General features: G+C 41.0%; 1 protein-coding gene across 3 annotated transcripts in view; it reads right to left on the bottom strand.

Annotated features, from left to right (window-relative positions):
- Znf704 (zinc finger protein 704) overlaps window positions 1-14,055 on the bottom strand; it is a 210,407-nt gene that overhangs the window by 13,867 nt on the left and 182,485 nt on the right. Inside the window, exons 9-10 of one of the 3 annotated variants that reach the window (XR_003300232.2) lie at window positions 12,937-13,832; window positions 8,398-11,282 (exon numbers count right to left, since the gene is read on the bottom strand). Coding sequence is in view for 1 of the 3 variants with exons in the window: in XM_026382797.2 (XP_026238582.2) it covers window positions 13,721-13,832 (112 nt within the window). In the remaining 2 variants the exon portion in view is untranslated. Of the gene's footprint in view, window positions 1-8,397; window positions 13,833-14,055 lie in introns of those variants that run through there. The other 2 variants (XR_003300238.2, XM_026382797.2) reach the window with 2 other exon arrangements.

Raw genomic sequence — 14,055 nt, 5'->3', positions numbered from 1 at the left:
AGACAGAAGAGAGGAGAATAAACAGAAAGAGGTATGAAGAAGGGTGAGGATAGATGCAGGAATGGGTAAGTAGAAAAAAGCCAATAAGTGGAAACAAGAGACATTGGTCTTGCCTTCCATAACTCACACTGGATTCATGTGCTAATAGCTCCTAAAAACACAGAAAAATTATTTGATGGGCTCAGGGTCATGGCGGCCTAAATCCACTTGGGCTGTGAAGCCTGGGGTCCAGATACTTAACCTCCTCCTGGATAAAGTGGGGATGACACCCAGTCCTACATGTTGTGTAGGCTGTATTTTCTCATATACCTACAGGCCTATGATAAAGTTAGGCACTGTAAGAGATGAATGATGACTATCAGAACAATTATAATAGTATACTGTAAGTTATATGAATGTGGTCACCTCTCTCTCAAAATCTTATTGTATTGCACTCACCCCTGATGGTATACGTTGAACAATGCCTATGTGACAAAGGGACTTGAGGGGCCGACATATTGTGAGTCAGTAGTAGGCTACTGGCCATCTTCTGATGATTTGCTAGGAGGGCCATCATCAAGATATGATGATGCCCATTGACCTCAGGTAACTGAAACTGCAGAAAGCAAAGCTGTGGGTAGGGGCTTACTCTGGTTCCCACACAGAGCTGTCGTGAGAGGCTGCCTACCACACATAGCACAGCAAGTGTGACCCTGCCTTCTGCCCCATGGCACCTCAGGGAAGGTCAAAGAGCTCAAGAGCTCCTGCTGGAGGAAGTCATAGAGGTTCAGGGACAGGGAGCTGGGCCGGGCAGTGTGGGAGTAAGCAGCTAGTGTCCAGCTGTAGGGCCCTCTAGTCCTCCAAGAGGGTTCGGTTTGAAATTTGGTTAAATGGCCAACATAAAGAATTATGGCCAGGAGCCACCAATGAAATATTTCAGACATGTATATGCTATTTTGCAAGGCAGGGCATACTCCATTTTACAAAGATTCTTAAGAAATCGACATGAGAAAATTCTGGTCTCTGGGTGTCTGAAATTCTGGATGGTTGAGTGTGTGGCTTCCATTTGTGGAATACCTCTCTGTGCACTGTGATATGTATAATTGCAGGTAATCCTCACAACAGCTCAGGCACGAAGACGCTTCTCTGAACCAGAAGGTAGGCAATGATTCAGGCTCCTCTATCACTGATGAGACTAGGAATAGGTGAAATGTCATTCAAACAGGGTGACTGCCTGATACCTACTTCAGGTAGATGCCAGCTGTCCTATTCTGGGTGGTTTAATGGGTGTGAACATTTCCCCGGGTTTTCCCCTATTAATTTTCATTATAATACTTATAAAGGTTAAATCACATGTCCAATTGCCCATCTAACAAAAGGCAAAACCAGATTTGTGGCCATGTTTGTTTAACTCTAAAGCCTGCTACCTTGAAGAACCTATGCATGTAGTGGGCTTTTGCACAGAACAAGTTCCTGGTGGACACAGACTTGGCCATTGGAGGATCTGCTGGCTGGCCTAGCACCAGAGTAGAAACCGTCTGCTTGCTTGTCATGAAAAGATGATTGGCATAGGGTGGGCAGCTCGTGCATCTAGGCAGCCACTCTTGAGGGAATGGGTTAAGTGAACATGGGAACAGACACACCTTTCACCTGTGACTAAAAATGGTTTCGACAGTAAAATTTAGGAAAGAAGCTCTTAATTTTTTATTAGTTAAAAACCTTTCTCGGTAGAAATTAATTATACTTAAATAAACAGCCCCCAGTAGAAGCAGATACACAAAAACTTTTATTAAGTGAAAGTTAGACTTATTTTATGGTAATCAACCAGTTACAAGTTCATTTAAGTTCATGTGTGTGGATACTGAAGTCAGAATGGTTTTTATTGAAAGTCCCGTGTTCTGGCTCAGTTTGTGCCAGTGCAACCCAAGGTAGAGCCATACACAAAATAAGTACAGGTCAACGATGACATCAGACTAGACTGGCAACACCATATTCATTACTACAGCTAAGCATCACAGAACATGAAAGTCCAAAGACCAGAAGACTATTACCAAAGGGATTCTTACTACCAGCATTTCCTTCTACCTAAATGCCTCCAGAGGACCAATGTAGCAAATCCTCAACTATGGGGGGTCAGAGCCTCTTCTCTATTTTACACCTAAATGGGCTACAGACACTGTAAACACTTGGTGGTCTTCCTGATGCCCATTTCAAGTAGATGCCAGCTGTCCCCTTGGGAAAGTGCAGGTTAACGGGTATGAATGTTTTCCCTTGTAAATCTTCAAGCTGAAATTTTTCTTCGGTTCCAATTAGCACCAGTTTATTTTAAAATATTTTTCCTGGTGTTAAATATTTAGGAAACATTCTGTAAAACTAACACATAAAGTCCAAACAATGGAAAGCAAAAAACAAACAAAAAACAAAAATTGTTTTAGAGAACAGCATTTAGAAAAAACCCAACATCATTTAAGAATTTGACAAATCTATGTACAATGTGCCAAAAGCTGGCAAGGAGCATGGCTGAGGAACAGTCACAGAAAAGGTTTATTAACCTGAACCTCCACGGGCTGTATTTACAGTCAGAAAAGTATTCAGAAATGTAGTATCAGAACATCTGGATTTGGCTAAAAATCATATAAAAAAGACACATTGCCCCTCCCCAACTAACTTATAATTAGGTAGCAAACATATCCACTATGACCTCAAATACCAGGCTTAGAAGAGTGTTTTCCCCTACTTTACAAACAGTCAAGAAACTTTCTCAGTAGACACAGAAGAGAACCAGAATGGCAGAGAACAGAGTTCTTTATATCCGTCATGTCAGATGAGGGAAATAATATTTTTTTGTGTGTGTGCTGAGTAATGTAATTAAGGAGCAAAGACAAATTATTAGGAGAAAAGGTTTCAGGGAAATACAAAATCAGTAAGAGGGGTGAAGAGATTTGTGTATAGTCTATAAGAATTTTCCAAAATATAAGGAGTCATCTCCGTGTAATTGTGAAAAAAGAAAAATGATTTGTTGGACCATATTTTTATATTTTGTCCTTTAATACCCCATAACCCAAGATTTTTGAAAATTTTTTTTTCTTGGATTGAGAATTAAGCACAACAGACAAAACCTATGCCATGTTTATCTGATGTAGTACTCACTAACTTAATGCAGCTGTTTGCTTATTCATCCAGTGTTGCTAGAACATCCACCTCTGAGGACCTGGGCACATTTTTAAAAGGCAACATTTCCACTTATGCTTAGGAAGAAATATATAAGCCATTTCCCATTTATTCATCTTAATGGTTCTTCAGAATGGTAAGAATTGTGAGAATGGTTATTTTTTAGAGCCTGGAGTTTCCCAGGAAAGTTCCACTGCACTGTCTTTAAAAACAGCCGGGAGAACGTAGGTGGTATCCCACATGCCCTCGAAGATATGCATTCAAGTTCATTTTGGATAATCTGCAATTATGATAAGTCTCTATGAAAAAAAATTTACTTGGATTTGATACAAAATACATGTTACTCTTGAAAATGCATAGTTTGTAATTTTATACATTCATTCACTAATATTAAGAGTTTTGTAAGCAAGTACTTACCCCAGAATGGTGGCAAGATTGTATTTCAAAAGATCTCTGAACACTGGATAGCATTGCCACACAGCTTTTGAACTTGTGCCTGTATATGTTCACACCTGTCTTTTGATACCAGAGTTCCACAGGTAGGAATGCTTCTTGTTTTTCATATATGTATGTATGTACACACACACATATATTTTTGCTTAGCAGGCACTGAAAAGCAATGCTTTCTATGGATAGTTTCCACTAACTACCCCCTTTTAAAATATTTAATAATTTTATTTTAGTATTTTAGATTTGGTGGAGAAAACAATTTGAAAGATGGCTTAATTTTTAAAAGCAGAGTTCTCTTAAACTTTACCATGGGGTAAGGGCAACAGAGGTTTTGTGATTACTATTGTTCTCTCTCCCTAGCCCCTCCCTTGAAAGAAATGAGTGTAGGCCACTTGGAAGTTACATTTGATGATAGTCATGAACCCTTTGGGACCTAGCAATTTTTTCTTATCCTGAGTTCTTTTTCTAAGCATATAGGATTTTGATATATGAAACACTTTGGAAACTATATTAGGGTCTGGTTAGTCCAGAGAGCATTTGTTTAAATGGCTGACCATTGTCCAACCATTAGTTATAAAAATAGGAATTTCAGGGTGCATCATAGGAAAATATGGACTAATGGCATGTGTATATATATACATATACATATATATATTTTTATAGACGTGATCCACATTCCTGAGTTATTTTACACTCAGGGCATTTTCAGTTATTGAAGCCATGGAACTCGTGAATGGGGGGTGGCGGTACTGAGTTCTTTCTTACAAATCTAAGTCTGTTCTAAAGCTTTCTACCAGTGATTGAGGAGTTTCCCAAAACTCTTGGGATACTATTGGAAGGAGCAACTTTGCTGTCATCACAGGGGTTGGTCAAATCATAACCATTTATTTCCAATAAGCAGAGTATAGGAAAACAATATTTAAAAAGTAAAATAAGAGTCTATAATCTGCAAAGTTACGCATTGCTTACTCACTCTTTGCAGGGGGTAGTTTAACATTAAGCGCTACTGTAGCTCCCTGAGGGGAATTCAGACTCCACTCCAGCAGCCACAGGCCCCCAGAGTGCCACCTTTTCCCTGTGTCAGTTATCTGTGCCCAAAACATGGGAAGCAGGCTGTGCTGGGGTGCAGGACAAGTGCTTAACAATGTAAGTGGACTGGAGTTGTTTTTTTCTTTCTAAAAATATAAAATTTAAACAGTTATATTGTGCAGGAGCTACTTCCTTTTTACATAATAAAGGCCAATTCCGCTTTTGTGCTCTGTAGTTGTGGGCAGGGGTCAAGGTGTAATTAAACGTGAAGCCCTCTTGCTCTGCCCTTGGGTGCTTCTCCTAACATGGATCCCAGTGCATGTTCTTTGTTCTGCTCAATTAGCTGTGCACGGGGAAGGGACTGGTGGGACAGGTGACCATTGGGGGAGTGGGATGGGGCTTTGAGGCACAGGGAAAGGATTAGGTGCGTACCTTGTTATTCTCTATCCCTGGGTTTGAACAGAGCTCTTGTGACAGTGTGTAGGTTATATGCTGACTGAGCCTCTCTCCTCATAGTCACCTGCATGGAAATCTGTCCCCTGCAGGAAGGGGGCAGCCGCATCGACTGAGCCTATCATACCAGTCCCAGCAATATGTATGTATCCTCTTGGGCCTAAACTTAAGGGGAAACAAAGGATCAAGAATAGCCCATCCACAGCTTTGGAACAAAACAGCAGTTTGGCCTCTGGCTAGGAAGAAGGGAGAAGAAGCAACCACTAGCAAATCTGCAGGTGCTGCCAAGAGGGCAGAAAGCAAGAATGGTAACCAGAAATGGGAACTGCTCTTTCCTCTCTTTGAAAAAGCTCAATTCTTCAGAGTGCTGGTTTCCCTCTTTAGACAAGGATGTAGATGAGCATCTCTGCTATTTTTTGCCCCCCTCAAAGATGATTTTCTTCTTTGACAGCAACTCTTGCCTTTTTTAGGAGTTGCCACTTTCTACTTCAGATAATTTTCTGAATTAAAAATGTGGGAAATTGATCCTAGTAGGAAAATGTCACTAATTGACTCCAGGATTAATTTTTAGCATTTTTATAATATAAATAAAGGGGACCCTCCCTTTGTAAATTGATATAGTTAATAATTATGTGGATGGTGCCCAACGTGAATTTTTTTTTTTTTAAAAACAAGGATTATGATTTGATCATAATCTGCCCCAGATCACAACCTTTCAAAATCTGTAGTGATCTGCTTTTGGAAACAGAGCTTTCTTCTTGTTTCCTAACACTTGTGTCTTTTTAGGTCGGGTCACTGTCGTGGTATTGGTGCTAACCACTACCCAAAGGGCTTCTTTCCCGTAAGAGGTGAAAAGTGCTAAACCCTTTCCTCCTCCTGGCACTGTATTTACTTCAGAGACATAATAAAAGTGCCATTCATCAAAAAACCTGTTAATGAAGTGGGTGACAGGCCAAAAGGCTTTCTGAGGCTTATTCTAACTCTATGACAGAACTCTTTGACTTTACATTCAAGGTGTTAAACCTGGCAAAATAATGGGAGATGATGAAGTTCATTTATGTATCGGACAGCATTTGAATCATTCACAGTGAAGGAAATCTCGGGTATTGCCAATGGTGTTTAAGTTGATTCAGATTTAAATAGGACTTAACAACTAGACATTCCCAACTGTGTGTGTGTGTGTGTGTGTGTGTGTGTGTGTGTGTATGGTGCTAGGGATTGAAACCGGGGCTTTGTGCATGGGCATTCCCAACTTTTGAGTTTGCAGTTACTTTTTGATTTGATTATTACAAATTATAAGCTGGTTTTATAGTCTCTGGCATCGATTTAAGTTGATATAGGAAGAAAAAAAGCCCTTTCCTCCCTCTCTGCAGGCATCAGTGAGGCTGACTCACAGGCCCAACATGACTCTGGGCTGGTTTTGGAGGTGAGTGATGGTGGTTCTCCATATGCTCATTCTACACTGCCCTTCTTATGAAGATCAAGTGAAATAATGTATCTAAAAGACATCCTTCGCCATTTACAATTATCCCAATATCATCAGGACTCCAACCTAAGACACAGTTTAAAGGAACTCAGTCCCTTTGAAAGTTAGCAACTTCTAATCTGTTCTCATTATTTTTTCCCCATTATTCTCATTTTGATTTTATCCTCAAAGCAGCTGTGGTTCTCCATGTAGAAACCCTCTGTTAAGGTGAGGAGATACTTTGAAATACCTAAGTGCCTACCAGTTCTGAAGCAAGGACTTTGCCCTATCAAAGGTGAAAAATAACAGTAATTTTATACTGGAGTGAGGCAAGATGGTTTGGGAAGGAGTGTGGAGAGGTGGCAGAGGGCTTTGGCATAAGGAGGCAACGTGGGCTACCTTAAAACTTCAGGGGGTTCCTGGCTGCCTTCTCTGAAGGCACAGGCTGCTCTTTGCCAGCCCCTCGTCACAGTGGTCACGGTAATAAAAAACAGTAAGAATCAGGATTACAGTTATTCAATGCTTTGGGGCATGGCCTGGGTGCGCCACAGGCAGTTCTCACCAGAGCTGGGGAGTAACTCGGTACCTTTTGATCAGAGGCCAGGCTAGTCTAAGGATATGACATTTCTATTTTAAGCCTTCCATGAGGATAATTTCTGGGGACAAATGACTTCTTGCCCCCTTTTGATTTTAATTGCCCAGATAGTGCCAACATGTGAGTTTGTGGGGCTGACAGAAGAACTTGACCTGGTAGCCATGGAATGTGAAATCTACTTTCTCCAACCGTTGAAACTGGCAGCCTGGGGCTACATCTGCCCACAGATAGCTCGTCTTTGGTCTGCACAGTGTTGGCTGAGAATCTGCATTGGTTGTCAAAGCTTGAATGTCAGGGAGTATCACATTTCCAGGCGAGAGGATCAAGCGGTCCTGGGCCTGAATTCTGTCTGATTGTCTAGAGCTGAGTGTGGGTCTTCCTAAGTGGGTGTGTGCTTTCCAGTTCAACATGACTGATGCCATTCCACAGTGTCCCTCTTTTGTCTGCCCTGATCTTTTACACAGATCTTGCCTGGCAACTGCAACCCCTATTATATACCATTAGGAAGCTTCCATTTAAAGATGAAATGAGACTCATGGGTTCTAAACTATACAGCAATAAACACTTGAGGCCCGAGTTAACAGTGGAGATATACTGAGGGAATGCTGATGGAGTTTTCTAGGTTGCCTTGGCTGTGTGTGAACTTCCCTAACTCCATGCGTTTTAGTCCTCAGGTCTGCAGAGTCCAAAATCTGTTTGAAACCAAGCTCTGAATGACCACTTCATAGGGGCTGCCCAACCAGCATGGGGCCATTTGATCTCAATTTTTCTTATCTGCATACTTGGCTAATGAGGCTAGCTTCTGGATTACTAAAATCTTAGAAAAGACACCTTCTCATTTTAACAGTGAGTGGGCTTGAAAAAAGTTTACAGTATTATGAGATGGTTTTGGCAAAACTCACAGTCGTTTGTGCAGTTAATAAACTCTCCACAGCTCCCTTCCTTGTTTCCTGACTCATGGGAACAGTCACTTTGTGTGTGTGTGCGCCCGCGCCTGTGAGTTCTTCACAGTGAAAAATCAAGCACTTATTCTGATAAGGAAATTAAAGTTAGTGCTGAGGACAGCATTACTTTAAACACTACTCATCTCCTAAGAATTCTGTCTTTGGATGTACATACTATGATTTTAGAAATTTCCTCCAAATGATATTTGTTAAGTAAATGCAGGTTTGTGGTTCTGGTAGGTTGAGTGGAAAATGTGTCTCATGACAGAATCCATCATTTTACACTAAAGAATTTATAAGAATCTCTCTCCTATGGCCTATAAGCATATCTGCCAACTTTCTTTTTTTTTTTTAAGATTTAAAATGTGTGTGATGATTCTTCAAGTGTCTTTTTTTCCTTAATGCTTTGAAAACATTCTGGCAATGATAAAGATGTAGGTGTTGTGATCTTGATTCTCTTGTAAATAACCATTCCATCTGATCTGCATTTCTACCCTTGCTACAGAGGGTTAATTGAAAAGATATGCATCAAAACACTTGCTTAAAAGAGGCATAGCCCTTTGTTCAGTGAACAGGAATTGTGTATAATATGAACACTTCCTGTCTGGTAAAATAGTGTATTTTAAAAAATAAGCTACAATGTATAAAACCAAGGTCATTTCCCACAAAATGTTCATGTTCTTTTGTGATTACAAAAACACTGCATCTTGTAAAATATTTCCAGTTCTGTTAACTTGAAGAGTTCAGTACTAATGCTTATTATAAAAGTGTCGTGTCTTAGAATTGTAGACATCTAAAGAAGTGTTTTGTTTCATTTGGAAAATTAAGTTATAATTATTATTGAAGATTACATCTTGCCACAACACATTACCATGTGATTTTCAGACCCACACAACAAAAGTTATAAAACATGAGATTGTCTCCAAAAAAAAGGAACTATTTACACAATAGGACTGGAAGTACAATTCCCATATTCTTTCCTGGTCCTATGAGAGACACACCTTTTAAAGCATGTATATCATTGGATATGGGCTTTTTCAAAGTCAGTCATAAGAAGTAGGTCTTAAATACATTTGATGCTTTCTTGCTCTATTGGTGTACATTACTCAGAGATTGTATTGATATCTAAAAGTGCTACTCTCATTTACTGACTTCAGGCTTGGCTAGTTACAATTTAAAAGACAGAATGAAACAGCTCCTAGGTGGAGTGATCCCCACAGGTAGGAGGAACAGGGTGAGTCTGTGTGCTGCTGGTAGGGTTCCTTGCTTAGAGAAATGAAATTTCCAGTTGACCCATGTGCCCAGCACATTCTCTAAAATGATCCACATTCTCATTCATATTCATGAATCCTGCTGTTTCCACTCATTAGTATGCACAAATTCTTCCCTGTGTTCACACAGGCCAATGCTACAGCTGATGTGGTTGGTAGACATCCTACAGGGTTGTGAGAAAAAGCAGCACCTTGTCCATAAAGTCCATGGCAGTTTGCTCCTTAACATGCTAGTAAAGCAAAATGCACATCTTTAACGGCTTTCTATTACCTATAGAATTCTGCTGATTGCTAATTAACAGTCACCAAACTGGGTGATTATAAAAAGAAATGGCAAGGCTCTGTATTCACAATTACATTCAAAAAGCCTCACTGAGTCTATGAATACCCACCAGGCACCGCGCCTGTGGTTCAAATGTCAGCCTTCGATTGCAGGCCAGCTACAAAGACAAAGCTTCTTCATGGGGCATTTTCCCCAAGTCTACAAAAGTTGGTATTGTCCAGGTCACATAAATTTGTCTTGAAATGATATCATGTTCACATGAAAAGAAAAAAAAAAACTATTCCAACTAGAAAAGACTGTAAAATTCTTCCTAGTCTCAGAATTCTCCTATTTTCACATAGCCTTTGTTTCCCTGAGGAAATGAATATTATTTACAGTATTCTGCTACAATTCTAAAGGTATTCTCATTATATACAATTTTTGCCACTTTTCCCTAAACCTTCTCAAGTGAATGCTGCATGTCATTTTTCAATGGAATCTGAGGAAGGGAAAAATGGAATTCAGCAGTGTTGGCTAACTCAGAACCCACGGCTGCTTGCAAAAGTGTGGGCAGTGTGACATCAGAGACAGAGGACTTCAACTTGAATGCTCTTGACATTTAATGGAGGACATATCAGTTTCAGAAATTTTTTGCAGCATACATGTGACCATCTTTGAAAAGTTTTTTGGAAAATTGAAGAACTATAACAGGCATCATTCTCTACTGAACTTCTCCATCTGCAACATGGTTATGGCAGGGATTTGTCCGCTGAAGGGTACCTTGTTTGTACATGGAGCTACTGACAGGCATTTTTTAGCTGAGCATGCACATTCCTGGTTGGAAACCCACCACTCTTTTCCCGACACTGGCTTTTGCCAACCAAGGGAGGAAACTTTCCAGCAATTGAGGAGGAGATGCTCAGCAGCCCTGTACCCGTGGGTAATGCTCAGAGACAGTCACTATTGGCTGATTAGCCCCAAGATGAACAGGGGCCAGGTGTCCGCAGGCCTCTTGAATCTTCCTCCCTGACACACTTGCTATCTGGGTGTTTTCTTCAAGTTGCATCACTGCCTCCCACAAGTTGGGTGTCCATTACTCTGGGAAGAACTAAGTCTTGAGGCTATTGCCCGATACACACTTTTTGCTTTGCAGCTAACTGGTATGTGCCCTGTTGGTGAATATCAAATGCCTCCTTTGTAGAGAAATGAGAGAACTTTTTAAAAAGAAGGGGCATCAAAGAAGGGAAAAAAAAATCAGAACTTTTCACTGGACCAGAATCCATTGTATTGCCACTCCTTTTGCCTGGACAGGCCTCTGAGTTCCCTGGGATGGACAAGGCTCGCCAGCTTACCCTGGGACTGCTCTTCTTACCCTTCTCCCTGCCAAATGCAGACATAAAACAACTTGGTTCCACAGAGATGGCGTGAAATGAAAGTCTGGCTTAATTTGGCACTTCATTTGGTTCCAAAAATAACAAAATAACTATTTTAAAAAATTTAACTTGTACAATCAGCAGCTGCATATTGCAATTCAGAGCTTGTACAAAGTATAATGTCTTCTTCAAGGCCAGCCAGGTGTAGCTTGGTGGTCTCCTAGTTATTACATGTCTTGGTGCAGGGAATAGGTGTCTGTGAGCAGGAAGGTACTGGGGTCCGTCCGCATCTGGAAGCCAGAAAGGAAAGTACACAGAGCTCTGGACTGGTCAGCAGAAAGGCGCCCCCATTTGGGCAGGAGATGCAGAATGTGTGTGAAGAAGGCTTCAGAAGAAAGGTTCTGCTTACACCTGTGCACTGATTGAGCCTGGCATAGCTAGGCCTGAGCTCAGAAGTACTCATGGGTTGTATCTTTTAGAGTAACAGCTACGGGGCCTTCTTCCAAGACTACTCCACAGCAAAGATCCCTCCTTGTGTTCTAAATTCTTGGAAGGGAATGAATTTAACACAGATCACTTTAATCTTTTGTGACTTAATCCAAGAATCAAGTGACAGGGAGATCTGCTGAAGAGAAAAACCTCTGGGCCACAATTGCACCCTTTCATTTAAGTTCATGGTGAACCTGCTCAAATAATTGGCCAGCCTTGCCTCCTCCAGGACACTGGGTGATATACTCATTGCTTACGGCCTTTTGGACCAGGCCAGAGCAGCATCTCACAGCAGTGGTGCTATAGGCAAAGTGATAAGATACCAGGAGAAGAAAGGACATGCTAGGGAAGAGGAAACCCAATACATTTTTGCATTTAAAAATACACCTGTTCCTGGCTGACCTTGTAAGTTCCAAAACATACAGTACAGCTGGTGTGGCTATATTGATTGATTAGTAATCTTGATGTAAAATTAGATGTTCTTTTTCTTTTCTCTTGAAATGTGTTTTTTTAAAAAAATAAATGAAGGAAAAGACTGGGATCTTTTCCAAGGAATAATTTTTAAAAAGTCATATGAGAGTTTAAAAAATAAATTTACCATAATATATGAATGCACAAATTATGGATGTTGCACTGTAGAACCTCCTTATATATCCCTTGCTTACAATAGAAAAGGGTATCTGTAATTACTAGATGACTTCTTTCTATTCTTTAAAAAAGCATATGTACAGTCTTTAAACATATATTAAGCTTTCCTCTGTGCAATTTCATTTAACATTCCTATGGCTGATCCTATGTCCCCACCCCTATACAGTGCATCCTATAAGGTGCTCTTCTTTGCATAGGTATAGGAGAAATATCTCTTTAGCAGGGCAGTTGAAGGTAGGGCAGATAATAGAGGATGAGCTAATTTAAAGGGCTTGGCAGCTGCTACCCACACTACTAACACCAAAACAAACAACAAGTACAACTGGTTAGAAATCCTAACAAATGGAACACAGTGCAAGCCCTGGCCCTACTAACTCGAGAAAGTCCTATACCAACATGCATTCTCCTTTTGGTGTTCTGTATGTTCCCTTCTGAGCAAATTAATGAATAGCCCAATATTTTTATAAGAAAAATAAAAGTTCAGACCTTCCATTTATCCATATAATATTTATATTGTTCTTGAACCCATCTCCCAGACACACTAAAGCATGAAACCTATAAAAGTGCACGCAGACTGGAAGGTGACTTTCTGAACAGATGGGGACAATGTTAGCTGTGCCCTGCTGTCCAATGCAAACCTGCTGGGAGAGTCGAGTTCCCTGCTTTTTTGGGAATCAGTCAGTGGTGGAGTTTTGAGGGATGGACCAATGACCCATGAACCTGGCTACAGTCTTGAAGGACAAGCAGTAACACACAGATCTGAGCTGCAGTCTGTATCACATCCCTGAAAGAAGCATCAAGGCTTACCCAGATGGCTATGGATGCCAGTTCTTGTCTGAGTTGTGGCAGGTGGAGAATTAGCTGTGCTGCCTCTTGGGGGAAGAGCTCCTTACAGATCCAAGGAAGATTCCTCGATGGTTTCCAACAGTGGCAGCTACATTTCCTGAACTCAACTTGGGACTGCAGGCCGCTGGTGTCACCATTGCCAATTGCTTTTGGAGCTTATGCCATCTGGGGCCATTCTTAAAAACAAACAAAACAGACATAGAAAAGATACCCAGAGTGCTGCTCTTTCTTGCAACACATCATGATGTGTACTGCTTCAAGAAGTCAATGAAAAAAAGGGGAAAAGTCTATTCACAAAGTGGGTATTGTTCTTTGTACAAATGCTACTGAATAATGTTGTAGCTAATGTGATTTCTTTTCCCCCCTAAGGGTCGAAAAAATTCTCGGAAATGCCATAATTCAGAAAGCTTATCAAAATATGCCTCCTTTCTAGGTAAAATGGGCTTGGTTGGTTCAGTTGTTACAGAAGTCCATAGTTTTAAGACCTAAATACATGGCTAAGTTGACTTTTCTTTTGACCGGGGGGGGGGGGGGGGGAATGTTCTAGCCACTCTAGGCTGGGTTCTCAGTAAGAGCAGCACAGGTGGTGATATTTTTGATTTTTTTTTTTTTTTTTGCTGTGACTCCACAAAGGCTCGTAGAAGGGCTTTCCCTGGGTCTTGAGGTTTTGTTCAGAAGGAAAGGCTCTTCCTAACACCTGCAGCAAAATGGGAGGCAGGAGCAGCTTGGGGCCGCCCTCTGCTACTCAGTCGATGAACCTCTGGCAGGCCTTCTTCCAGCGGCAGGCGGTGCACCACATGTCCCGGTTCTCCATGCCATACACCTTCCGGCACTTTTTGCCCTCTCCCCTGGGCTTCCTGTGAGTCAGATAAGAGGGAGTTTTTTCAGTGGGCATTCTAAGGAGAGTCCGAAATTATGAGGGAAAAATAAGTAAGGAAACATCCAAGGGGCTCTGGGTTCAGACTTTAATACACACTGGATGTTTTCATGGCCACTACACTTGGCTGTTACAATTAGCTACTATAACCTTGAGCTTCTCTCTGTCCATCTGTGGACATGTATAGGTGGCCATCTTCATAA

This window comes from Urocitellus parryii, chromosome 7 (genome assembly GCF_045843805.1).
Source record: "Urocitellus parryii isolate mUroPar1 chromosome 7, mUroPar1.hap1, whole genome shotgun sequence".
NCBI classification, from domain to species: domain Eukaryota; kingdom Metazoa; phylum Chordata; class Mammalia; order Rodentia; family Sciuridae; genus Urocitellus; species Urocitellus parryii.
The sequence above is the reverse complement of the archived record's forward strand: the minus strand, read 5'-3'. Positions and strand labels throughout refer to the sequence as shown.